The sequence below is a fragment of the Hylobates moloch genome, unplaced genomic scaffold, assembly GCF_009828535.3.
Source record: "Hylobates moloch isolate HMO894 unplaced genomic scaffold, HMol_V3 SCAFFOLD_12, whole genome shotgun sequence".
Lineage (NCBI taxonomy): Eukaryota > Metazoa > Chordata > Mammalia > Primates > Hylobatidae > Hylobates > Hylobates moloch.
In genome coordinates, this window is record NW_026652287.1 from 105,419,583 (window position 1) to 105,445,740 (window position 26,158).

Sequence of the window (26,158 nt, forward strand, 5' to 3'; positions counted from 1 at the left end):
GCCAGCCAGAGGAGCAGAGCTCAGGGTGTGCACAGAACTCAGAAGTCAGATCATTGAACAGTGGCTGAACCTTTCAGTCCATTGGCAGTGAGGCAGCCCAGGCAGCCAGAGGCCTGGTCAAATCTGAGGTCTGCAGAGATGGAGCTGTCAGTCTGTTTCCTTTGGCAGTCCCAACACCAGCCTCATTGCACCCTCCTCTTAGCTCCCCTGGGTTCTCCAGCCCTAAGGGTGGTGGCAGCTTCCTGCAAGTATCCAGCTCTGAGATTCTGCAACATCCACTTTTGCTCTCTGAGCCTTGCAAAACCTGCACAGTCCCTGACTTATATCCTCTCTGTTTGAAATACCTAGTGTGGTTTCTATTTCCTGACTTGACTCTGACTGGTGTGGTATTTGGTATAAAGAAGGTTCCCTGGCCAGGTGCAGTGGCTCACGCCTATAATCCCAACACTTTGGGAAGCTGAGGCAGGAGGATCACTTGAGCCCAGGAGTTTGAGACCCGCCTAGGCAATATGGTGAGACGCTGTCCCTACAAAAAATTTTAAAATTAGCCAGGTGTAGTGACGCAAGTCTGTCATCCCAGCTGCTTGGGGGGCTGAGGTGGGAGGATCAACTGAGCCTAAGAAGTCGCGGCTGCAATAAGCCGTGATTGCACCACTGCACTCCAGCCTGGGTGACAGAGTGAAACCCTGCCTCCTTCCCCAAAAAAGAAAAGTCCCATGAAACAGACCTACAAAGGTGAGATTCTGGGATTGATCTGGTTCTGACCTCGGTCAGGAATGCAGTGCTGAGCCTCTTGCCAACAGAATATGAGACACTAGAAAGCCATAGCATGCGGTTTCATCATGTTTAACTGTCACCTGTGGTTGCCTGAGATGAAGTGCTGACTGGAGCGAGCACCTTAGGAGACACAGTGGCCACTGCACGTAGCAGCTGGTAGCAGCAATGGTGACCATGTGGACTGTGGGGTGGGTTGGCTGCTTTTGACAGTGCCAGAGAACTTAAAGAAATAGCCACACCTGTCGGAGACCCCAGTTCTTGCCCACCTCTGCATGGACGAACCTCTCGCCAAAGTGGAGCTTGCCGCCCTCCCTGGGGTAAGAGCCCATCCCACATGTCCCCAGCCAGGCCAGGGTGGCCGGTGGGCTATCGTCAAAGGGACTGTGCATCCAGGGTTCTCCACACCCAAGGCCGCCCCTGCACTCCCAGCAGGAGGGCGCCCGCACCGGCGGCCTGAAAAAGGCTGGGCCAGCAGACAGCGCACTCACGCCCGGGACCCCGCAGTGCCGCGTGTCCGCGACCTCCCGCTCAGGGCGTCCTCGGGTCAGAGCGCAGCCCGGCCCCCGTGCCGCTTCTGGTGCTCGTTGAGGTTGCAACGGTGGCTGAAAGGCTTCCCGCACTCGCCGCAAGCGTAGGGCCTCTCGCCGGTGTGCGTGCGCCGGTGGCTTAAGAGCTCCGACTTGCGCACGAAGGCTTTGCTGCAGTGGGCGCAGACGAACGGCCTCTCTCCAGAGTGCAGGCGCTGGTGCTGGCGCAGCTCGGAGCTGCCGCGGAAGGCCTTGCCGCAGTCGGCGCACTCGGAGGGCCGCTCATCAGTGTGCGTGCGCTGGTGCTGCAGGAGCTGCGAGCTCTCGCGGAAAGCCTTTCCGCACTCGGCGCAGGGGAAGGGCTTCTCGCTGCTGTGCGTGCGCCGGTGCTGCCGCAGCCCCGCCACACGCACGAAGGCCTTGCCGCAGTCGGGACAGGCGTGTGGCCGTGCGCCCGCGTGGATCTTCAGGTGCTCGGCCAGGTTGGAGCTCTGGCTGAAGGCCTTGCCACAGTCCGGGCAGGCGTGCGGCCGCGCGCCCGTGTGCACGCGCCGGTGCTCCAGGAAATTGGAGTTCCAGCTGAAGGCCTTGCCGCACTCCGGCACTCGTAGGGCTTCTCGCCCGTGTGCGTGCGTCGGTGCTGCACCAACGTGGTGCTTCGGCCGAAGGACTTGCCGCAGTCCGGGCAGCGGAAGGGCTTCAGGCCGCTGTGCGTCTCCTGGCGGTGGATGAGCTGCGAGTGCGCGCGGAAGGCCTTGCCTCACTCCCCGCAAGCGTAGGGCTTCTCTCCGCTGTGGATGCGCTGGTGCTGGCTGAGGTTGGAGCTCCAGGCGAAGGCCTTGCCGCACTCGGGGCACGTGTACGGCTTCTCGCCTGTGTGCACGCGCCGGTGCTGCAGCAAGTAGGAGCCCTGGCTGAACGCCTTGCAGCACTCCCCGCACCGGCAGCCCGGCTCCTCTGGGAGAGGCGAAGGGCGCAACGCCCGGTCTGCAGGCTCGCTCCCGGACCCAGCCCCGTCCCGCCCACCGTCTGCGGGGCCCAGCTCCCTGCTGGGGCCTCCCTGTTCATCCGCCGCCCCCAGTGTGGCTTGCTGCCGCTGACCGTCCCCTGCCTCCCTGGGGATCTCCGTGGAGTTCTCCCAGGCCCCCCAGCCTCCAGACACAGCCCCCTCAGAGGGGCCCCTCGTGGCAGTCTTCACATTGCAGAGGCCCTGGCCTTCCTCTGGGGCCACCTGCAGCGTCCACCCTCCTGGGGACTCCATCTCGCGCCTGTGACCTAAAACAGGAGAGAAAAGGCAAGTGCCTTAGAGAATACAAAGAACACCAGACAGAGGGGGACACGACGGTGGGTGGGCTGTCATCCCCCACTCTTCTCCTCCAGGGCCGTGGATGCCCAGTGCCCTCTGGAGCCTGGAGCAGCAAGGCCAGCAGACGAGCTAGACACTCAGGGGACGGGCCAGCACTCTGGGCCTGCCTGACAGGGCCACGTGCACATCCCCACACGCGGCCCGGCTCAGCAGGAGGGGAGGGGGCGCCAGCATCGGGGAAGGACTCAAAGCTGCCCACGCACCTGCACTGGCCCTACTGTGGCACCACTCTCCTCCCCTTGCTTGACGGGGTGGGGCCCCGTGCCAAGCAGGTGGAGACTCCAGTTTGTGAGGAAGACGATGGACCCGTCTCCATTCCAGGAGGCTGGAGGACACCGCCTGACCCAAACACAGCTATGTCTGCCTCACCCACTCCACCCTGGCTGGATCCCTGGGTAGTCCCCTCCACACAATATGGGCAGCATGTCCAGGCTGGAGGATCTCAGTGGCTGTTACCCAGGCAATGTCCACACCAGGCCTCTGTGCAGGTCAGACCAGGTGGTCCAAGGCATGGGGTGGCTGTGCAGCCCAGATCCCTGAGAGAGAGAGAGAGAGAGAGGCCAAGGGTGGGAAGGCCTCCTTGGTCCTGAGGCCATGCCTGCCTATCCAGCCGATCCTTCCCACAGTGAAGTCTCTACAGCGAGCAAAACCCATCCCCATTTGCCCTGAGCACCTTATCATCCTTGTGTAGTCTCCAGCCCCGCTGCCAAGGCAGGGCAGGGACAAGTGTGTGGATGGTGCCGTACCTGGAGGTGGGGCCTGGAAGGGGCCCAGGGAAGCCTCTTGCTCCTCTCCCTCCTCTGTCCTGGGGACCAGCTCCTCTTGGGGATTGGGGGCTGGCACCTGGGGACAGGAAGGCAGCAGGGCAGGGTGAGGTGTTCAGCCTAGCAGATCTGAGGTGAAAACAAGGGGCATGCAGTGCCATGACCCACCCTTCTCTGCACCTGCAGTTCTCAGGACACAGTGCAGAGCACACAGGTGTGGACTGGAGATCTCTGACTCTGCCGCCCAAGCCAAGACCACCAAATCCCACCTGTCACCATCCCTTTCCCACAGCCCCCAGGCCCTCTCAGCCACCAATCCCCCACTGGCCCCAGTGCTAGCTCAGCTGGGGTCGTGAGCAGGGGAAGCACACCCAGCCCCCAGCCCAGCCCCCACTCATCTGGAGTCCTGGCCCAGCTGACTCCTGCTGTAGCCGCTCCGCCAGGGCAGTGGCCTCCTCAGGGCTGCCTGGCCACTGCTCCTGCGCATAGGCCTGAATGTCCGGGAGCAGTGTGCCCAATAACTGCTCCAGCGCCAAGAGCTCCAGTATCTGCTCCTTGGAGCAGGCCTCAGGCATCAGCCACGGGCAACACAGCTCACGCAGCTGAGCCAGGGCCCCGCTGCCTTCTCATAGCAGAACCCCCAGGAGCACTGGCCAGGGCCCTTGGAGCTGGGCTCACCCACCATCAGTTCCAGTGGACTCTGGAAGACCTGGGGGCCAGGGCTGATGCCTCACTCATCTGGGCAGCCATCCTGCCCCTTTCCCTGGGAGGGGAAGGCAGCTGCATGGCCCAGGGTACTTTCTCTGCAGCTGGAAACACAAAGGTGAGCCTGTGAGCACAGCAAAGCCAGGAAGGTCCCCTCCTTGGGACCACCTGAGGCTGAGTAAATGGAAGAATGGGGGTATCGGCGTTTCTGGCCCCCAGTGTCAGCATCTTTGCCCACCTGTGTGTCCAGGTGCCTGAGGGACACACTGAGGTGCTATGGCTGCTTGTACCATCCCTTCCCCTCTCCCTGCTTTTCTTGAGGGTCCCTGCCCTGCCCTGTCTCCTTGGCTCCCTTCATCCCACACACAGAACACCTAAGGCAGAGACTGTGAACAGGACACCCAGAGTCAGACCAGCAGATGGGTCCTGTTTGTCCCCTCCAGGAAGTGTTTTAAAAATTTAAGTTAGGCCAAGTGCGGTGGCTCACAGCTGTAGTCCCAGCACTTTGGGAGGCCGAGGCGCGTGGATCACGAGGTCAGAAATTCCAAGACCAGCCTGGCCAACATGGTGAAACCCCGTCTCTACTAAAAATACAAAAATTAGCCAGGCGTGGTGGCAGGTGCCTGCAATCCCAGCTACTCAGGAGGCTGAGGCAGAGAACTGCTTGAACCCGGGAGGTGGACGTTGCAGTGAGCCAAGATGCACCACTGCACTCCAGCCTGGGTGACAAAGTGAGACTCTGTCTCAGAAAAAAAGAGAATAAAGTACTGATACACACTACAAGATGGATGAATCTTGAAAAGATTATGCGAAGTGTAAATGAAAAAATCAGACCCAAAATACTTCATATTATGTGATTCCGTTTATGTGAAATGTCCAGAACAGATAAGTCTATAAGAGGCAGAAAGTAGATTAGTGGTTGCCAGGATCTGCAGGGAAGAGAGAAATGGGAGATACAGCCATGGGAGTGATGAAAATATTCTGGAATTAGTGGTGATGACTGTGCAACATGGAATATACTAAAAACCACTGAATTACACACTTTAAAAGGATGAATTGTATTTATGTTTTTTAAAAAGTTACCACCCAATCCCAAAAGCTTAAAAACTGTATGACTCCATTCATTTTTCTTTTTCTTTTTTTTTTCTTTTGAGACAGGGTCTGGCTCTGTCACCCAGGCTGGAGTGCAGTGGTGCGATCTCATCTCCCAGGCTCAATCCATCTTCCCACCTCAGCCTCCCAAGGATCTGGGACATCAAGTGCGTGCCACCATACCCAGCTAATTTTTTTATTTTTTATTTTTCTATTTTTGAGAGGGAGTTTCGCTCTTTCACCCAGGCTGGAATGAAGTGGCACAATCTCGGCTCACTGCAACCTCTGCCCCCAGGATTCAAGCGATTCTCCTGCCTCAGCCTCCCCAATAGCTGGGATTACAGGCACCTGCCACCAGGCCCGGCTTATTTTATTTTATTTTTTAGTAGAGATGGGGTTTCACCATGTTGGCCAGGTTGGTCCCGAATTTTTTTTTTCTTTTTTTTTTTGAGACAGAGTCTTGCTCTGTCGCCCAGGCTGGAGTGCAGTGGCACCATCTTGGCTCACTGCAAGCTCTGCCTCCCGGGTTCACACCATCCTCCTGCCTCAGCCTCCCAAGTAGCTGGGACTACAGGCTCCCGACACCACGCCCGGCTAATTTTTTGTATTTTTAGTAGAGATGGGGTTTCACCGTGTTAGCCAGGATGGTCTCGATTTCCTGACCTCATGATCCGCCCGCCTCGGCCTCCCAAAGTGCTGGGATTACAGGCGTGAGCCACCGCGCCCGGCCGGTCAGCCGGTCCAGAACTCTTGACCTCAGATGATCCACGCGCCTTGGCCTCCCAAAGTGCTAGTATTACAGGCGCGAGACACCTCGCCCAGCCTATGCAACATTGGTGAAATGACAAAATGGTAGAAATGAGAACAGATTACTAGTTGACAAAAAGAGGTTAACGGGGAGCAGAGGTAGGAGGGAAGGGTATGCGGCTCTGAAAGGGCAACAAGGGGATCCTGTGGTGATGGAAACGTTCTGCGTCTCAATTGTGACATTGTACTCCAGTTTTTCTTTCTCTTCTCTTTTCTTTTTTTGAGACAGAGTCTCGCTCTGTTGCCCAGGCTGGAGTGCAGTGGCGCGATCTGGGCTCACCGCGATCTCCGCCTCCTGGGTACAAGCGATTCTCCTGCCTGAGACTCCCGAGTAGCTGGGATTACAGGCGCCAGCCTCCACACCCGGCTAATTTTTGTGTTTTCAGTAGAGATGGGGTTTCACCATGTTGGTCAGGATGGTCTTGAACTCCTGAGCTCAAGGGATCCACCCGCCTTGGCCTCCCAAAGTGCTGGGATTACAGACATGAGCCACCGCACCTGGCCTCTAGTTTTTCAAGATGCCACCTTTAGGGGAACTGGGTAAAGGGTACATAGGGTATGCATTATTTGTTACTGCATGTGAATTTATAATTACCTCAAATCAAAAGTTAAATTTTTTAAAAAATGACATCTGATTTCAATAAAAATCCGTATTTGTGTATGGAAGAATCAGAAATCCGGGTCCCCCAAGGGCTCATGTTTCTTAAGGCGGAGCCAGGCACCGCTGCCCCTACATCCAGGGCCTGTGTTGTGCGACCCCGACCCGCCAGCCCCCAGCCCCTTCTAACAGGGCTGCCGTCCTGAGTCCGTCCTCGTCGTGGGATAGCATGGGAGCCCCGTAAGGTCCTTCCTGTCGGCCTCACGGCTCCAGCCTCCCCGACGTCCTCACATCCACGCTGCGTGCCCTTTCTGAGCCTGAACGCCCCTCCTCACCACGACATGATCAGAGCCACCTCCCCCGTCAGTCCCAGCGCCCACGCCAACAACGGGCACTTGTCTGACCAGTCACGGGTATTTGTGTCTCCCCCACAACCCCCAAGGCCTAGGCTGGACAAACGAATACGGAGTGGATAAAGGGGAGCTGGTAGGTGGCGCGAGGCCTGTGCGGGCGGCTCGGAGGCGAGCCCAGCCTGGTGAGCTCTGAAACTACCCGGGACTGGGGGCTGATGAAAGAATAAATGAATATGGGAAGAAATGATGGCGCGGCAGGGCATGAAGGCGGGGCCACAAGGCTGTTAAGAGTGATGAGTGAATAAGTGAAAGAATAAACGAGCAGGAGGAACGATACTCAGAACTGATCGCCATAAGGCTCGCGTTCACCGAGCGAACAGCGAACGGGAGCCGTTTCCGTCCCGACCAGGGTCGCCTCTGGCCCGTGCAGGGCCACTTCCGGGCCGCTCTGGACGGCGCGGAGGCCTATCTCTCGGTGGTCCCAGAGGGCCCGGATGAGGGCCGAGCCCCGCCCTGCCCCGCGCGGCGGGAGTGGTTGGAGCCGGAGGGCGGGTCTGTGCCTGGCCTAGGGTGTCCGTCGGCGTCACTCACCGTCCTCGGCCCGCCTCTGCGTCCACTAGGTGCGGCCTGAGAGAGGCCCGCACGCGGGCTCGAGCCGCGTGGAACGGTAGGAGGGCGGGCACCGGGTCTCCTGGGAGGCGCGGTTGCATTCGGCAGAGCGGCCCATGGCCTCGCGTTTGTCCCCACTGCGCCTGCGTAACTGTGGCGCGGCTGGGGGCGCGCGCCTTCTGGTTCCCATGGGGACGGCGCCACAGCCGAGCTACTCTGGCGTCCTGCGTTGCCATGGATGCGCTCCTTCCCTTCCTGCACCCGGCCCGCCTCTGCGGCACACACCCAACAGCTACACAGGCGCCAGGGGTTGCCCGGGTCGCGGACGCAGGTCGGGCCGACGTAGCTTCCCCCTGGCGGTCCTCCTCCGGCCCTAGGCCGTCTTTACCACCCTGGAACCTTGCTGAGTTCACGCCACTGAGCTGCGTCTCACACCCACGCGCTGTGGAACACCCACCAAGCTGGAATCCACGCGGTTTTTAAAATAGAGTCGGGGGCTGGGCGCGGTGGCTCACGCCTGTAATCCCAGCACTTTGGGAGGCCGAGGCGGGCGGATCACGAGGTCAGGAGATCGAGACCATCCTGGCTAACACGGAGAAACCCCGTCTCTACTAAAAATACAAAAAATTAGCCGGGCGTGGTGGCGGGCGCCTGTAGTCCCAGCTACTCGGGGAGGCTGAGGCAGGAGAATGGCGTGAACCCGGGAGGCGGAGCTTGCAGTGAGCCGAGATTGTGCCACTGCACTCCAGCCTGGGCGACAGAGGGAGACTCCGTCTCAAAAAAAAAAAAAACATAGACCAGATGCTGTAAGCTAAAATAAATGAATAGCTAGAGACGGGGTCTCGCTGTATGGCCCAGGCTGGTCTTGAACTTCTGGGCTCAAGTGATCCTCCCACCTTGGCCTCCCAAAGTGCTAGGATTACAGACTTGAGCCACTGCACCCGGCCTCCATGAGCTTTTTGTACCAATTTTTCCCAGTTTGTACTAGGGAGCTCTCACCTCAGCCCAGGTGGTTTGGGCAGGTGTGGGTACATGGCCCAGGTCCACAGCACGGGGCAGTCCGTCCCCCTGGCCCTGGCAGTGGTCACTTTGGACCTGTGAGCATCGTGGGACTTCTCTCTGAACTGTTGGGACCTCTGTCTGCTTTGAACCTGAGGCTGTGAGCACCTGTCAGCTGGGGCAGCTGCAGCCTTCTTGCCCTCCGAGGGATGAATCTGTTAGAGAAGGGAGTCCATACAGAAAAGCAGAACTGAGGGGTGGTGTGTTAGTTTCCTGTGGTTATGCAGCAAATTACCACAAATTTGGTGGCTTAAAACAGCAGAAATATATTCTCTCAGAGTTCTGGGGACCAGAAGTCTAACATCGATATGACTGAGCTGAAACAAGATGTTGACAGGGCTGAGCTCCCTCTGGAAGCTCTAATGTAGAACCTTTCCTTGCCTTTTTCAGCACCTGGAGCTGCATTCCATGTATTCCTTGGCTTTTGGTCCTTTCCTCCATCATCAAGTAACTGGTAACATCACTGTTTCTCTCATTAAGTTAAAATATTTAACATATGTTCATTTTATCTTATTTGAATGAGAGTCAATTTTAGCTTTAAAAAAATTTTTATTGGCCGGGCGGGGTGGCTCAGGCCTGTAATCCCAGCAATTTGGGAGGCGGAGGTGGGCGGATTACCTGAGGTCAGGAGTTCGAGACCAGCCTGACCAACATGGTGAAACCCCATCTTTACTAAAAATACAAAAATTAGCCGTGTGTGGTGGTACATACCTGTAATCCCAGCTACTTGGGAGGCTGAGGCAGAATCGCATGAACCTGGGAGGCAGAGGTTGCAGTGAGCTGGGATCATGCCACTGCACTCCAGCCTGGGCAACAGAGCAAGACTCTGTCTCAAGAAAACAAACAAACAAACAAAAAAACAGGGCTGGGCGCAGTGGCTCACGCCTGTAATCCCAACACTTGGGAGACTGAGGCGGGTGGATCACGAGGTCAAGAGATTGAGACCATCCTAGCCAACATGGTGAAACCCTGTCTCTACTAAAAATACAAAAATTAGCTAGGCGTGGTGGCGTGCGCCTGTAGTCTTGGATCACCCATGCTGGAAGAATTCAGCTGCCCGGCCATGAGGAAACTCAGGTCTGCAGTCCTGTAGAGAGGCAGTGGAGCAGTGCATCCTCCAACCCCGGTGGGGCCTTCAGATGATTGCAGTCTTGGCTGCCATGTTGACTTCAACCTCGTGAGAGGCCTTGAGCCAGAACCACAGGCCAAGCTGGTCACGAATTCTCCACCCCCAGAAAATGTGTGCGATGATAAATGTTTATTTGTTTATTTATTTATTTTTTAGAAAGTCTTGCTCTCTCACCTAGGCTGGAGTGCAGTGGCGCGATCTCAGCTCATTGCAACTTCTGCCTCCCAGGTTCAAGGGATTCTTGTGCCTCGGCCTCCCAAGTAGCTGGGATTACAGGCACATGCCACCATGCCCGGCTAATTGTTGTATTTTTAGTAGAAACGGGGTTTTGCCATGTTGCCCGGGCTGGTCTCGAACTCCTGAGCTCAAGCCATCCACCCAACTCAGCCTCCCAAAGCACTGGGATTACAGGCCTGAGCCACCACGCTTGGCCTGGAGCATGCCCTTCATGTGCAAACTAACCAATCCAGAGCCTCACCCTCTACCTGGTCCACACACCGCAAGAGACAGTATTCTTCTGTCCTAATCATCCCAGGAACAGGAGCCAAGCAGCTGGGGAACACTCCCACAGCTGAAAGCCCACAGGATTACTCCAGCTAGCCAGTCCTGTGCTGTGGGCTCTGCTCTGCCTTGCTTTTCTCTTGGAAACCCCAGTAAAGGCTCTGGCTTAGAGCTCCCCCTTGCTCCTGCCCTGCTGCCTCTGACAGATGCTGGTGCTTTCTCATGTGTCCTTCCTCATGGGCCACGCCTCCTGTTTCCAGGATCTGTGAGCATGATGAACTTTGTTTTCCTGAGCTTGTCCTGTGTCTCCTCTTCTGGCCACACCTGACTGAGCAGCACATAAAAGCGACAGAACACCAGGAGGGCTGCTGCTGCTTGGGGAAATTCTGTGAGAAGAGTCCTGGGGGACTAGGGGCAGGGCAAGCACTGCTCTCCCTCTCCTGGAGGCTGGGGAGAGCATCAAGGAGACTACTAGGTAGGAGGAACCATGGGCAGGGCCTCCCTCATCAGGATGCTTTCCCCAGAACAGAGGGATTTAAGCCCCTGGTGGGTGAGTCCTGGATTAACCAAGACCTGAGCCTTTTGGGGGCTGCAGAGGACAGAGGACACTGAGGTGAGTTTCTCCTGGGTGGATTCCCCAGGGGCCTCTGAGGCTGGTTTCAGGCCCTGCCCTTTGGCTGCCCCACTGGAAGCTCTGAGCATCCACCCTTCAGAGACACTTTCCCTGGTCTGACCTTAGCAAGGGCAAATAAGGAGGTACTCCATGGAGGGTCACCAAGGTCTGGGGCGTAAACGGTGCCCATCTGCACAGTAGCATGAGGGCCACAGAGTGTGGTAAGTGTCAGTGACCAGCCCACGCTGTCCCCAGTGTGGCTGCAGGGGCCACCTAGGATTCTTCTGTTCGGGGTCCCAGGCTACACTTGGGGAACCCTATTGGAAGCAACAAGGTCTAGACCCTGAGTGCCCAGGGCTCTGCCCTCTCCAGGGCTCTAGCTGAGCCACGTGCAAGCATCCTCCGGCCCTCCCAGCTGGTGTGAGGAGGAAACCACAGCCAGAGGGCAAGGTGCTCCACACAGATCTGTCCCTAGTCAGCCTGCCCCATTCGGCCTCTGGAGTGGGAGCCTTGGGTCTGTCTGGAACCAGTGTGGATGAAATGCAGGGAGAAACTGGAATCATAGCCATGGACACCACTCACATAGCTGGGAAGAGGCTTGCTGTGGTAGATCCCGGTGGACTCTCACCTCTGCGGTGCTGGGGACGTTGTGCCAACACCTCAGGCACCCACTTCCACTCACACCGCGGAGGCTTGGGGAGATGCGGTTCAGTCTGGAGTCCAGCAGGGGACAACAATACGGCAACCCCGCTCATCAATCAGACCAGGGCAAGCTTGCCAAGGGCATCACACTTCACCAAAGGGAACCCTTTCTGCCGCGACTACCGAGCCGCCAGGGCCGGGACAGGCAGAAGCCTGCCCCGAGGTCTCACCTCTGAAGGGTTATGAGCTGTGCCAGGCCGGCTACGGTAGAGGGTGTGCAAATACCCCGAGGTCCCAAGGCTCCTGAAGCTGCCTGAGGGATATGAGAGGCCCCAGGTTCGAATCCTGCCTCCACCGTCTTATGGTCGTGCCTCTGGAGAGTCACTTTTCCCCGTTTCCTCGCATACCAGACAGCCCAGTAACACGCACTGCGGCTCTGCGGAGAAAAAGACCCTAGAGATCGTGGACACAGCGTCTGAGCCGTATCAGCGCCCACTCGAGATTATTACTGCTTATGCCTGCAACCGGATGCTGTGCGCCCGGTTAGAAAAGGTCAAATAAAACTCGAGTTAGTGGAAGCCTGTGGACGCCATGTGTACAAAGTGAAGTTTAATCAAGGTTACAAACGTTGGTGGGTTTTCCGGGACAAAGGCCCCTCCTCGACGCAGGGTTCGCTTGGGCGACGCGTCGGCTGTTGACTCCCTGTAGTCAAGGCGCGGCGCGGCCCGCGTGCCGCTTCTGGTGCTCGTTGAGGTTGGAGCGTTGGCTGAAGGCGCGGCCGCACTGCACGCACGCGTAGGGCCGCTCGCCCGTGTGCGTGCGCAGGTGGCGCACCAGGCTGCAGTTGCGCACGAAAGCCTTGCCGCAGTCGCGGCAGATGTAGGGCTTCTCGCCCGAGTGCAGGCGCTCGTGCTGGCGCAGCTCGGAGCAGCCGCGGAAGGTCTTGCCGCACTCGGGGCAGCCATAGGGCCGCTCGCCGGTGTGCGCGCGCTGGTGTTGCACCAGGCCCGAGCGGCCCTTGAAGGCCTTTTCGCACAGTGGGCACGCGTAGGGCTTGGCGCTGCTGTGCGTGCGCTGGTGCCGGCTCAGGTTCGAGCGCTGGTTGAAGGCCTTGCCGCACTCGGGGCACGCGTAGGGCTTCTCGCCGGTGTGCACGCGTCGGTGCTCCACGAGGTGCGAGAACAGCCCGAAGGCCTTGGCGCAGTCGGCGCACTCGTACGGCTTCTCCCCAGTTCCCGACCCCCGTCGGGGACTCCGCTCGCTGCAGTCCCCGCAGGGCGGGCACCCCAGACGGAAGGCGCGCCGGGCCAGGACGGGGCCGCGCCGGTGGCGCTCGGCCGAGTGCGTCTTCTGGTGGCGGTACAGGCCGGAGCAGCGCACGAAGGTCTTGCCGCACTCTGCGCACTCGTAGGGCCGCTCGCCCGTGTGGATGCGCTGGTGCTGCAGCAGGCTGGAGGTGCGCGTGAAGGCCTTGCCGCACTCGTCGCAAGCGTACAGTCGCTGGGCCGGGGGATCGGGGACAATCGGGCGAGGTCGCGAGGTTTGGCCGCATTCAGGACACACTGGGGGGCCCTTGCCCGTCTGCTGCTGCTGGTTGGGGCGGAAGCGCTTCCCGCACCGGGCACACGGACGGGGCTCCTCCGTCGCCTGCAGCCTCTCCTGGGGGATCCGCAGGGCCCTCCACGCAAAGGCCTCTCCGCACGCGCAAGCCCGGGGCTGCTCCATCAGGGGGCTCCTCCCACGGGAGGTCGGCTTTGGGGTCCTCGGGCGGGTCGGAGCGCCAGTCCCCGGTTGGCACGGCCAACAGTCCGTGTGGACCTCACACAGTTGAGTCCGGGCGCGGTTCCGGAGCCGCTCTGGACAGGGTTCACACACGGGTGGCGTCTCCCCAGCGGGCGCCCCGCGATGCCGCGCCAGGCAGGAGTTCCTGCTGCAGTCCCCGCCCCGCGCCGGGCTCCTACAGGGGCCCTCCCGGGCCTGCAGCCCCTCGGGGATAACTAGCTCAGGGTCCTGAGAAGAGGTGGGGCCCCACGGCTCCCGCACGAGGGGTCTGGTCCCGGCGCTGTGCCGGGTCCCCGGGCCGGGGCTCACCCCGAGGCTGCAGCCCCCGCCTGGGGGAGTCGTCCTACCGCCCGCCGCTCCACGCAGGTCCCCCTTTTGAGTGGGGCGGCTCCCAGCTCGGTCCTCTTCGAGGAGCCTCGGCTCCTCGGGCCTCTTCTCCCGGGCCCCAGAGGCACCCTGGGCATCGGCCTTGGGGGTTCCTCCCTGCCCAGCCTTCTGGGCTGCAGCCTCCATCCTGGGGCGCAGAGTTCTGGTTGTAGGATCTGGAAGAGCAGAGAAGAAATGGAGGTTGGCAGTTCCCAGGAGGACAGAAGTGGAGAACTGGGCCAAAGAGCGACCACCCCACAGCTGGCGCCTACTGGGCGGCCTCCAGCTCTCTGCAGATGCGAAAGGGGGAAATGGAGTGACATAGGCAGGCCCTCCTGCCCCTCTTCAAATTGTCACCACCCACACCCCAGAGAACAGCTTCCCAGGCTCTCCCTGCCCGCATCACCGCTCCTCCCCAACACTAGCTCCTAAAACACTGCGCCCCTGGCTAAGGCCCTCCCTGGTCCCCCTTCCCCAAGCAACAGGGACTCCCCCGTTGCTCAGCTGCCAGCTCCCCAAAATCTCACTTACTCCTGGCCTCAGTTTCTCAGTGGCAAGCCCACAGTCCGGGTCCTCCTGGCTCCATTCACTGCCATTGTCCATGTCTTCTAGGAGGTGTGAGGTGAGACTCACCTGACAGCTGAGAGCCTGGCCAGGAGATCCACGCTGCAGAGGCCAATGCTGGGCATCCCCTCCCCTCTTCAACCAGGTAACGGTGGTGCTCTCAAGGCTGGCAGCCTCATCTACAAAATGGGTATGATAACAGTAAGTGTAAACAGCTGAGTAGGGAGACGGACACCCCAGATCATTCAAGCAAGTGTGGACATTAGCAAGGCCTGGCGCCTGCTATTACTGTTTTAAAATTCCACTGTTTTTTTTTTGTTGTTTTGTTTTTGTTTTTTTTTGTTTTGTTTTGTTTTTGTTGTTGTTGTTGTTTTTTTTTGAGACAGAGTCTCGCTCTGTCGCCCAGGCTGGAGTGCAGTGGCGCAATCTTGGCTCACTGCAAGCTCCGTCTCCCGGGTTCACGCCATTCTCCTGCCTCAACCTCTCCGAGTAGCTGGGACTACAGGCGCCTGCCACCACGCCCGGCTAATTTTTTGTATTTTTAGTAGAGACGGGGTTTCACCGTGGTCTCGATCTCCTGACCTCGTGATCCGCCCGCCTCGGCCTCCCAAAGTGCTGGGATTACAAGCGTGAGCCACCGCGCCCGGCTTAAAATTCCACTGTGGCTATATTAGTTACCTACTGCTGCTTTAACAAACTGCCACCCCCATAGTGGCTTGAGACAATGCAAACTTGTTATCTCAGAGTTCTGGAGGTCATAAGTCCTAAGTGAAGGTTTCAGTCGTGTGGGTTCCTTCCAGAAGCTCTTGGGGAGGACGTTTGCTGACCATTTCCAGCTTCTAGATGCCACCTACTTTTCTTGCTTCCATCTTCAAGCCAGCAGTAAGACATGTTCATCTCTCTCTTTCTGGGTTTGTCGTCAAATCTCCTTATACTCCTTATAGGATTCTGACCCTTCTGCCTCTTGTGATCACACTAGGCCAACCACACATAATCCAGGAATCCCCCCATCTCAAGATCCAAAATCTTGGGCTGGGCGCGGTGGCTCACGCTTGTAATCCCAGCACTTTGGGAGGCCGAGGCAGGCGGATCACGAGGTCAGGAGATCGAGACCACGGTGAAACCCCGTCTCTACTAAAAATACAAAAAATTAGCCGGGCGTGGTGGCGGGCGCCTGTAGTCCCAGCTACTCGGAGAGGCTGAGGCAGGAGAATGGCGTGAACCCGGGAGGCGGAGCTTGCAGTGAGCCGAGATTGCGCCACTGCACTCCAGCCTGGGCGACAGAGCGAGACTCCATCTCAAAAAAAAAAAAAGATCCAAAATCTCATCACACTCAGTTCTTTTGCCTTGTGAAGTAACATACTCAGAGGTTCTAGGGAACAGGACGTGCAGATCTTTCAGGGAGCCATTATTCTGCCTACAACAGTGGACTTTGCCGAGATACACACACGTGCATATATAAATATTCATATCCTAAGCAAGCAATTGAATAGCAAGTGAAAACAGAGGGCGACCGGGCACGGTAGCTCACGCCTGTAATCCCAGCACTTTGGGAGGCCGAGGCAGATGGATCACCTGAGGTGGGGAGTTTGAGACCAGCCTGACCAACATAGAGAAACCCCGTCTCTACTAAAAATACAAAATTAGCCAGGCATGGTGGTGCATGCCTGTAATCCCAGCTACTCAGGAGTCTAAGGCAAGAGAATCACTTGAACCTGGGAGGTGGAGGTTGCAGTTAGCCGAGATCGCACCATTGCACTCCAGCCTGGGCAACAAAAGTGAAACTCTTTCAAAAAAAGAAAAGAGAGAGGGAGGGAGGGAGGGGGAGAGAGAGAGAGAGGGAGAGAGTGAGAGAGAGAGAGATAGAGAAAGGGAGGGAGGGGCCAGGCGCGGTGGCTCAAGCCTGTAATCCCAGCACTTTGGGAGGCTGAGGCCGGCGGATCACGAGGTCAGGAGATCGAGACCATCCTGGCTAGCATGGTGAAACCCCGTCTCTACTAAACATACAAAAAATTAGCCGGGCGTGGTGGCGGGCGCCTGTAGTCCCAGCTACTCGGGAGGCTGAGGCAGGAGAATGGCGTGAACCCGGGAGGCGGAGCTTGCAGTGAGCCGAGGTCGAGCCACTGCACTCCAGCCCGGGTGACAGAGCGAGACTCCGTCTCAAAAATAAATAAATAAGAATTTTCCTCACTGTGTTGTGATGTGGTTTCTCAGCCTCGCACATGTGATGACTGCACAATCCTCCTGTCATTGTTTCCAGAACAAAGATGGATCTGTCCAGCACAGCCTCTAGACTATGAAGCCCTGACGGCTAACATCACATGCAGAGCATGAGATGGACACACCTGTGGCACCCTTGTAAATCACTGCTTCATTGAGCACAGGAGCTCAGATTCTTCTCCTTTTGTCCTGTGTTCCCTTTTCTGTGCAAGGCAGATAACCCCTTATTTTATTTTATTTTATTTTATTTATTTATTTTGTTTTTTTGAGACGGAGTCTCTCTCTGTCACCCAGGCTGCAGTGCAGTGGCGCGATCTCAGCTCACCGCAACCTCTGCCTGCTGGGTTCAAGCAATTCTCCTGCCTCACTCTCCTGAGTAGCTGGGATTACAGGTGCCTGCCACCATGTCTGGCTAATTTTTTGTATTTTTAGTAGAGACGGGGTTTCACCATGCTGGCCAGGCTGGTCTTGAACTCCTGACCTTGTGATCTGCCCGCCTCCCAAAGTGCTGGGATTACAGGCGTGAGCTACCATGCCTGGCCAGATATCCCTTTATTTATTTATTTATTTGTTTATTTTTATTTATTTAGAGACAGGGTTTCAATCTTGTTGCCCAGGCTGGAATGAATTGGCCCCATCTTGGCTCACTGCAACCTCCGCCTCCTGGGTTCAAGCAATTCTCCTGCCTAAACCTCCCGAGTAGCTGGGATTATAGCCATCCACCACCAAGCCCGGCTAATTTTGTTTTTTAAGTAGAGCCAGGGGTTTCACCATGTTCACCGGGCTGGTCTCGAACTCCTGACTTCAGGTGATCCACCCATCTCGGCCTCCCCAAGTGCTGGGATTACAGGCATGAGCCACCGCACCCAGCTGATATCCATTTATTAAATGTCTCAGAGGGCCGGGTGCGGTGGCTCACGCCTGTAATCCCAGCACTTGGGGAGGCCGAGGCGGGCGGATCACAAGGTCAAGAGATCGAGACCATCCTCGCCAACATGGTGAGACGTCCTTGACCTGATGTCACTTTTTCTGTCTGTTTTGCAAATTTCTAACAGGCAGTTGCCCTGGGCCACCTGGTGGCCTGAAATAACGACCAAAAGGACTCACGAAGCATTTAACCAAGACTCTACATGTTGACTTTTCAGCCAAGGACACTTCAGAGTGACTGGCCGCAGTTCTCCGAAGGAAGCTGGGGGGTTATTTCCTTCTTGGACATCATGACCACAATGGCAGAAATGCATTGATGGCCAGCACTCTGGGGATGAATGTTTTTGAGGGGAAATTAAACATACCAAACTGGTTAAAGACAAAAATGCAGAGTTGGACAAGTTCTGCAGGTCATGAAGGGCCTTTGAAGCAGCCAGGCCCGGTTCCTGCTCTGCTGTATGGGAGGCTGCTGGCCTGAGCTGGAGAGCAGAAAGGCCCAGTGCCAAGGGTTCAGCAAGTACAGTCCCAGGCCAGGCATTTGCTAATAAGCCAGGGTGACAGTAAGGACAAGGGGACTCTGGTGTGATGTGAGGTTTCTCAGCCTCACTTGTTACACGTGTGATAATTGCACAACCCTCCTGTCCCCTCCAGGCCTGTGTGAGACAGGAAAGGTGAGGCTGCCCCTCCCTCTGCACCTTAAAGCCACTCGGGGTCTGGGTTTTCCTGAGACTTCGGGAGCCAGATGCAGACTCCCAAAGGCGCTGATCCTTCCTCCATCTCCCTCCCTCAAGAGTGGCACTAATCAGGTCTAATTTAGAGAAAATCCATCACCTCCCCCCACTGTGGGCTCTGCCACTTCATGCCTTGGTCTCTCCACCTATCAGCCAGCTGGAGCTTGGGACTCAAGGAGGCATGCTTGGAAGTAAGGAACTTCTGTGAGTATGAGGACATCTGGGTGGTGCTGAACACCAGCATGCTTTGCCCCGTGGCCTGGACTGTGCACAGGGCACCTAGACTGACCTGTCACCTCCCACGCAGGTGGAAGGGTGTGAGACAGCATGGGCACTCAGTTACAAACATCCCCTTCCCAAACACTTGTGGATCGGAGTCTGAGGCTACTCCTTCCAGGTGAGGGTTGGCTGGCTGCTGTTGTAGCTTGTTATTCTCTTTCTGTCCCTTCTGCCCTCAGGTCTTGACCATGCAGCTTCCAAGAACAGGATGGGGAATGATATGGGCGCCTGGGGAGGCGAGCAGCCACGGGCCTCACCTGCTCATGGGCACTGACGGTCCCAACAGTAGGTGGACATGAGTCTAACCCACAGACACCAGAGTAGAGGGAGCTGGGCTCCCTGAGTCTGGATGGGGTTCTCACAGGCCCCCACAGGGAGACAAGGAAGCTTTTTCCAGAATGTAGAGTATGGACTCACTGTGTGAATAAAGTAAATGAGCTGGGTGGAGGGGGGCGGGCAAGATTTCAAAAAGCACCACTCATACACCCAGGACTGGCAAAGCTGCTGGCAGTAAGCTCTATCATGGGGCTCCCCCACTGCAGGTGAGCTGATTGGCCTTAGCTGGCACCATCCATGCTCAGTGTTTGCCCTGAAGACAAGAAGACCTGGCAGAAAAGAGGAAAGTACAGAACGCGCCCCCACCTGGCTGGTGGGATATAGACGGTGCAGCTGCCGTGGAAACCTTCAGCTCCACAGAAAGGTAAAGATGGAGCTACCACACCCCCAGCAATTCCACTCCTAGGTATCCACCCAAGAGAAATGAACACAGGCATTCAAGCAAACACCGGCTCACAGAGGTTCACAGCAGCGCTGTTCACAGTAGCCAAAATGGAGAAATAAGCCAAGTATATAAAATGACAAATGCGGCCGGGCGCGGTGGCTCACGCTTGTAATCCCAGCACTGTGGGAGGCCGAGGCGGACGGATCACGAGGTCAGGAGATCGAGACCACGGTGAAACCCCGTCTCTACTAAAAATACCAAAAAATTAGCCGGGCGTGCTGGCGGGCGCCTGGAGTCCCAGCTACTCGGAGAGGCTGAGGCAGGAGAATGGCGTGAACCCGGGAGGCGGAGCTTGCAGTGAGCCGAGATCGCGCCACTGCACTCCAGCCTGGGTGACAGAGCGAGACTCCGTCTCAAAAAAAAAAAAAAAAAAAAGACAAATGCATAAATAAAACGTGGTATATCCATAGAATGGGTTATTATTCAGCCATAAAAATGGATGAGTACTAACACATACTGCAACATGGACTTTAGAAAACATGGGAAGTAAAAGAAGTGAGTCACAAAAGACCACATATTGCATGATTCCATTTATATGATATATCCAGAATAGGCAAATCCATAGAGACGGAAAGTAGATTAGTGGTCGCCAGGGGCTGAGGGGGAAAAGAATGGGGAGTAAATTGCTTTATGGGCATCAAGTTTTGTTTTGGGGTAATTAAAATGTTCTGGAAATTATAGTGGTGATGGTTGCACAACATAGTGAATATATTAAAACCTAAAAAATATACTAAAACCTGGCCAGGCGGTGGTTCACACTTGTAATCCCCGCACTTTGGGAGGCGAAGGTGGGAAGATTACTTGAGGCCAGTTCGAGACCAGCCTGGCCAAAATGTCGAAACCCCATCTCTGCTAAAAATACAAAAACTAGCCGGGTGTGGTGGCACATTCCCGTAGTCCCAGCTACTTGGGAGACTGAGGCAGAGAATCGCTGGAACCTGGGAGGGGGAGGCTGCAGTGAGCCGAGATGGCACCACTGCACTCCAGCCTGGGCGACTGAGCAAGACTCTATCTCAAAAATATACTTAGAGTATATATTTATATAGAATGTAAATATATATATTAGAGATATATATATACTAAAACCCAACCTGAATTGTAAAATGGTTCGTTACATGATTTATATATTTTTGTTTTGTTTTGTTTTGTTTTGTTTTTTTGAGACGGAGTCTCCCTCTGTCACCCAAGCTGGAGTGCAGTGGCGTGATCTCGGCTCACTGCAACCCCTGCCTCCCGGGTTGAAGCAAGTCTCCTGCCTCAGCCTCCTGAGTAGCTGGGATTACAGGCATGTGCCACCAAGAACGGCTAATTTTTGTATTTTTAGTGGAGACAGGATTTTACCATGTTGGTCAGGCTGGTCTTGATCTCCTGACGTCGTGATCCGCCTGCCTCGGCTTCCCAAAGTGCTGGGATTACAGGCGTGAGCCGCCGTGCCCAGCTGATTTATATCTTTTTTTTTTTTTTTTAAAGCAGAATGCACCCATGCCACAGTGCTCCTGCCTGCAGCCTGCCAGGCGTCGGCCCACCCTGCAACATCCAGGATGTCATTTGAGCCCTGGTCACAAGAAAGCACTGCATGGGATGAAGGTGGTTTCTTTATTTGTTTTTATTTTATGATTTATTTATTTTTTTGACACAGAGTCTCGTTCTGTTGCCCAGGCTGGAGTGCAGTGAAACAATCTCGGCTCACTGCAACCTCCGCCTCCCAGGTTCAAGCAATTCTCCTGCCTCAGCCTCCTGAGTAGCTGGGATTACAGGTGCCTGCCCCCACGCCCAGCTAATTTTTGCATTTTCAGTAGAGATGAGGTTTCACCATGTTGGCCTTGCTGGTCTCAAACTCCTGGCCTCAAGTGATCCACCTGCCTTGGCTTCCCAAAGGCGCTGGGATTACAGGCATGAGCCACTGCGCCCGACCAAAGGTGGTTTCTTTTAAGCAATACATTTGTATTGAGAAAAACAAGTTCTTGGCCGGGCGCGGTGGCTCACGCCTGTAATTTCAGCACTTTGGGAGGCTGAGGTGGGCGGATCACGAGGTCAAGAGATCAAGACCATCCTGGTTAACACGGTGAAACCCCATCTCTACTAAAAAAAATACAAAAAATTAGCCGGGCGTGGTGGCGGGCACCTGTAGTCCCAGCTACTCCAGAGGCTGAGGCAGGAGAATGGCGTGAACCCGGGAGGCAGAGCTTGCCGTAAGTCGAAATCAGGCCACTACACTCCAGCCTGGGTGACAGAGCAAGACTCTGTCTCAAAAAAAAAAAAAAGGAAAAAGAAAGAGAAAAACAAGTTCTTTTAAATCTCTAGGTAAAAATAAAGTAATTTCTCACACACAGCCAAGTCAACTGCGCACCAGAGTACCAAGCATGGTTTCCACATCAGAGGCTTAAGCTCTGGGGTAAAACCATTTTCTTTAACCAGGTGTCTGTCAATTCACTCATATCAAAGAGAAAACTTGGCTGGGTGTGGTGGCTTATGACTATAATGCCAGCACTTTGTGAAGCCAAGGTGGGTGGATGGCTTGAGCCCAGGAGTTAGAGACCAGCCTGGGCAGTATGGTGAAACCCCGTCTCCATTAAAAAAAAAAAAAAAAAAAAATGGCCGGACGCGGTGGCTCACGCCTGTAATCCCAACACTTTGGGAGGCCAAGGCGGGTGGATCACAAGGTCAGGAGATTGAGACCAGCCTGGCTAACACGGTGAAACCCCATCTCTACTAAAAATACAAAAAATTAGCCAGGCGAGGTGGCGTGCGCCTGTAATCCCAGATACTCGGGAGGCTGAGACAGGAGAATCACTGGAATCCGGGAGGCGGAGGTTGCAGTGAGCCGAGATCACGCCACTGCACTCCAGCCTGGGTGACAGAGGGAGACTCTGTCTCAAAAAAAAAAAAAAAAAAAAAAAAAAAGGGCTGGGCGCAGTGGCTCACGCCTGTAAATCCCAGCACTTTAGGAGGCCAAGGTGGGCAGATCACGAGCTCAGGAGATTGAGACCATCCTGGCTAACACGGTGAAACCCCGTCTCTACTAAAAATACAAAAAATTAGCCAGGTGTGGTGGTGGGTGCCTGCAGGAGAATGGTGTGAACCCGGGAGGTGGAGCTTGCAGTGAGCTGAGATGTTGCCACTGCACTCCAGCCTGGGTGACAGAGCGAGACTCCGTCTCAAAAAAAAAAAAAAAAAAAAACTATCCAGGTGTGGTGGTGCAAGCCTGTAGCCCCAGCTACCAGGAAGCTAAGGTGGGAAGATCGCTTGAGCCTGGGAGATGGAGGCTGCAGTGAGCTACAATTGCGCCACTGCATGCCAGCCTGGGCAACACAGTGAGACCACATCTCAAAAAAGAAAGCAAAGAAAACTCTTCATTAGAAACTGAACATGCTCGCTGGGAATGATATTCAGGGCACAGGGCAATTCCTTACAGGGGCACACGCGCAAGGGCACTGCTGCCACCACATGGGAAGTTGTGACTTGGGAGGGAGGAGACTGAGGGCAGGACACAGGACATCGAGACACACGTTCTGGTCTGTCTGACCATGGAGCTCTGTCCACACCCAGGCTGCCTGCTGGCTCCCCCACCACACAGTATCTGGCGTCTCTCACAGGTGTCAGCTTCTCTCTCTGGAGTCCCTCTGCTGGCCATGGGCCTGGCTATTCGGGGCAGGCCCACCCTGCCCACCTCCCCACACTCTCTCAAGCCTCTGTCTCTGAGCACTGCAGGTTTTGTAGTGTTCCCTCGTCTACCTCTGAGAGGCCAGGCTGACTGAAGAGCTCCTGAGAAAGCCACCAGGACCCACTGCTAAGGGGGTCGGTCCAGGGTCATTGCCAGGCTGGGATCTGAGGTCCCCACACATAGGGCCGGGAACTCCCCAGCCATAGACTCTGATGGGGGTACCAGTGTGGACTCCAGCCCCTTACACGGAGGAGGGAGCATGCCACTATGGATGCTGAGCAGCAGGAGGTCAGGGGCCCCGCTTTCACAATGTGCCATCCCAGAAGCCCCACAGCCAGGATCTGGACCTCTCTGACGCAACTCCAGGTCACAGAGACCCAGATGTCAGGGACGGAGGGACTTGGGCACCTGCCTTGCTATTAGCCCCAAGGCTGCTGGCTTCATGTCACAGTCTGTACAACAGCTGGTGGCATGAGCAGGGCTAGGACCAGCATTCAGCATGACTTCCTAGAACTCTAGGGACTTAGGGGCTGAGGACTTCCCAGGGTGAAAGACCATACCTGGGACAGCCTGGCCAAACAGGGACAATTGATCACCATGCAATCAGGGGACAGGCCCAAGAATGGATGGGCACATGAGGTCACCCAGGACCGGGCAGGTTCCACTGAAGGAGGCTGCAAAAGATACATCCAACGCCCTAACCCCGGAACTCTCAGAATGTGACCTTATTAGGTCTTTGCAGACATAATTAAGGATCTTGTGATGAGATCACCCTGAATAACCTGGGTGTGCCCTAATTCCAATGACAGGTGTCCTCATGAAGGAGGCAAAGGGAGTTCTGACACGGAGAAGAGGCGGCCGTGTGAAGATGGAGGCTGATATTGGAGTGATGCAGCCACACTCCAAGGAACACCTGGAGCCACCAGAAGCCAGAAGAGGCAAGACCCCCACCCAGAGCCGTCAGAGAGCACAGTACTGCCGACGCCGACACCTTGATTTCAGACTTCTGGCTTCCAGGACTGTGAGAATAAATTTCTGTTGTTTTAAACTGCCCAGTGTGTGGTAGTGTGTTATAGCAGCCACAGAAACTAACAGAGACTGGTCTAGCACCCTCGACAGAATGTGTGTGTTGTATGGGGCTCTCCTGATCCCTAGTGATGGGGAGTCAGAGGACTGCTTAGTGTCTGAACAGAGGGTTGGGGAAGCTGGGTTGTCCTGAAGAACCAGCAGCCCCCACTTGGCAGAAAGGGACCCTGAACTTGCGGGAGGTGGGGGCTGAGGGGCGCCTGCTAGCCATGTGCTAAGAGCATCTTTGGATTGGTCCCCAGATGCCCTGCTCCCAGGGGTGGCTCCTCTGCTGCAACAAGAACCTGCCTCACAGCACCAGACACAGCAGGTGGGAGCTGTGGACCATGGCCGAGTCTCTTCGTCTCCTTGATCTGCTCCCAGGATGCACTGTCCCACTATCCCACCTGTAGGTGGGTGGCATTCCAGCCATGGACCCATGATCTGAGGCTGAGCACAGCAAACACAATGGAGGCTCTGGGTCCCAGGCCCCAGGAGCCCGTCCTTGATGGTGCATTACAGCTCTCCCAGGCTGTTCTGACAGCGACTTCCCATCTGCCCCAGGTGAGCGTGCTTGCACCTGGGTGCTCGCCCAGCCTTTCTAGTTGTCCTTAGGGATTCTGGTGTTGGGAACAGGATGCAGAGTTACCAATTTAGGGGGACTGAGAGGTTAACGTGGCCAAGGCTGAGCCCTGCAGAACTGCAGAGCAACAGCACACACAGGAAAGCTAGTGAGGTTCCACGTCCTCATGGAGGTTGGACACGGCACAGGGAGGTCTTATTTGCCCAAGAGAATGTGCAGGAAAGTCGCCAGGCACGGTGGTGCATGCCTGTAATCCCACCTACTCGGGAGGCTGAGGCTGGAGAATCGCTTGAACCCAGGAGGTGGAGGTTGCAGTGAGCTGAGATCGCGCCATTGCACTCCAGCCTGGGCAACAAGAGCGAAACTCCGTCTCAAAAAAACAACAACGACAACAGCAACAAAAACAGAATGTGCAGGGAAGTCAACGTTGGTGGCTCTGAGGTGTAGAGGACACAGGCTAGTGCCCAGCTCAGCGTGGCTCCACCTCTCTGAGCCACAGACCAACCTCACCCACACTGACAGTCCCAAGGGACACAGACTCTAGCCCCTATGTCCAATTCTACACTGTGCACGCAATGGGAAGAACAGTGCATCATGCACTGTACAGCAGAAGGAATGTCCTCTGAGTGCAGGCACAGCTCCCTTCTGTGTCTGCCCTCCCCACAGTGCCTCCACCCTCAAGGATTAGCAAGCTTCAACCCTTGCAGGACATCCACTGTGTCAGGGCCAAACGGTGCTGCATCCTGCTCTAACAGTGAGTGAAGGAGGGGACCGCAGACAAGAAGAAATGAACAAGGAGACAGTTTAAAAGAGAAAGAGACGTGAAGAACATCAGACAGGGAGCAGCGCGAGGGTGCCGGGGAGGGAGGCAGCGGATTCTTCGGGCCTCTGTGAGGAGGGGGCATGAAACCGGTCTGGAGACAAGGAAAGGGAATAGCAAGTGCAAAGGCCAGGATGCGGGGGCAGAGACGGTAGGGAGGCCGGCGTCGGCCTCGGCTAGCAGGTGGGCTTGACTCCGAGAGCCGCAGGCCGCCAGGATGGGTCCCGGGCCTGGAGCCTCCCCTCGCGGGCTTCAATGACACCCAGCACGGAAACGCGGGGGCCAGAACTACAGAAGCCCGTCCCGCCCGGAACTCAAGGTCGCGAGTGCTGTGGCCGGTCCGGACCCGGAGCGCGAGGACCGGAAGTGCGCGGCGTCACGCCTCTGCCCCGGACCCCGCGCGCGGAGGTGGAGAGGGGACTGGGGTGGTGGCCGCGCTATGCGCCAGGAGGTCCCCGCCTCGCAGGCCGAGGTTGCGGGTCCGCGCAGAATGCCACTTACTCTCTGGAGGCGGCCCGCACGGGTCCCCTGGTCCCCGCCCCGCATGCAGCGCGGAGCCGTCCTCCCGCCACCTCCGGGCCGCCGCGGCACTGAGGGACCCGGCCACAGCAAGCGCAGGCGGGAACCCGCGCGGGGACTGCTGGGAAACGTAGTCCCGTCATCTCCCGCTTTGACGCTGCGGAGAAAGCGGCGTAGGGGTTTCGGTTGTCATAGAAACAGAGGCCGGCTACACCTAAAAGGCGGGGCGTGGACCTACGTCGTCGCCAAGAAAACGGCGTTCCGGACCGGGACGTAGAGTCCCGCCCATTCCTTCTCGTGAAAGCGGGTGACTGG

At 56.4% G+C, this 26,158-nt stretch overlaps 2 protein-coding genes and 1 long non-coding RNA gene across 6 annotated transcripts; 1 reads left to right on the forward strand and 2 right to left on the reverse strand.

The window, feature by feature from the left end:
- Positions 1-353: 353 nt before the first annotated feature.
- Positions 354-7,719, reverse strand: ZNF497 (zinc finger protein 497). Its single transcript, XM_058425231.1, is given in 3 exon segments — positions 354-1,905; positions 1,908-2,579; positions 7,581-7,719. Coding segments are annotated over 2 exon segments (1,242 nt in total). The 5' UTR covers positions 2,566-2,579; positions 7,581-7,719; the 3' UTR covers positions 354-1,321.
- On the forward strand, positions 7,502-23,903 carry LOC131380775 (uncharacterized). 3 transcript variants are annotated; one of them, XR_009208959.1, is made up of 7 exons: positions 7,502-7,656; positions 9,048-9,111; positions 14,303-14,399; positions 17,530-18,696; positions 18,954-19,111; positions 20,663-20,779; positions 23,666-23,903. It is a non-coding gene; the product is annotated as an uncharacterized LOC131380775 (long non-coding RNA). The 3 variants fall into 3 exon arrangements; XR_009208958.1 differs by having other exon boundaries at positions 20,666-20,779; XR_009208957.1 differs by lacking the exon at positions 20,663-20,779.
- ZNF837 (zinc finger protein 837) lies at positions 11,960-25,958 on the reverse strand. Of its 2 annotated transcripts, none has more exons than XM_032171398.2 (3): positions 25,826-25,958; positions 14,324-14,433; positions 11,960-13,866 (listed from the first exon to the last, which is right to left on the reverse strand). In XM_032171398.2, the coding sequence occupies exon 3, from the start codon at positions 13,835-13,837 to the stop codon at positions 12,251-12,253; it is 1,587 nt and encodes a 528-aa protein (XP_032027289.1). In that variant the 5' UTR covers positions 13,838-13,866; positions 14,324-14,433; positions 25,826-25,958; the 3' UTR covers positions 11,960-12,250. The 2 variants fall into 2 exon arrangements, with proteins under 2 accessions (XP_032027289.1, XP_058281213.1); XM_058425230.1 differs by having other exon boundaries at positions 14,222-14,433.
- Positions 25,959-26,158: the final 200 nt, after the last annotated feature.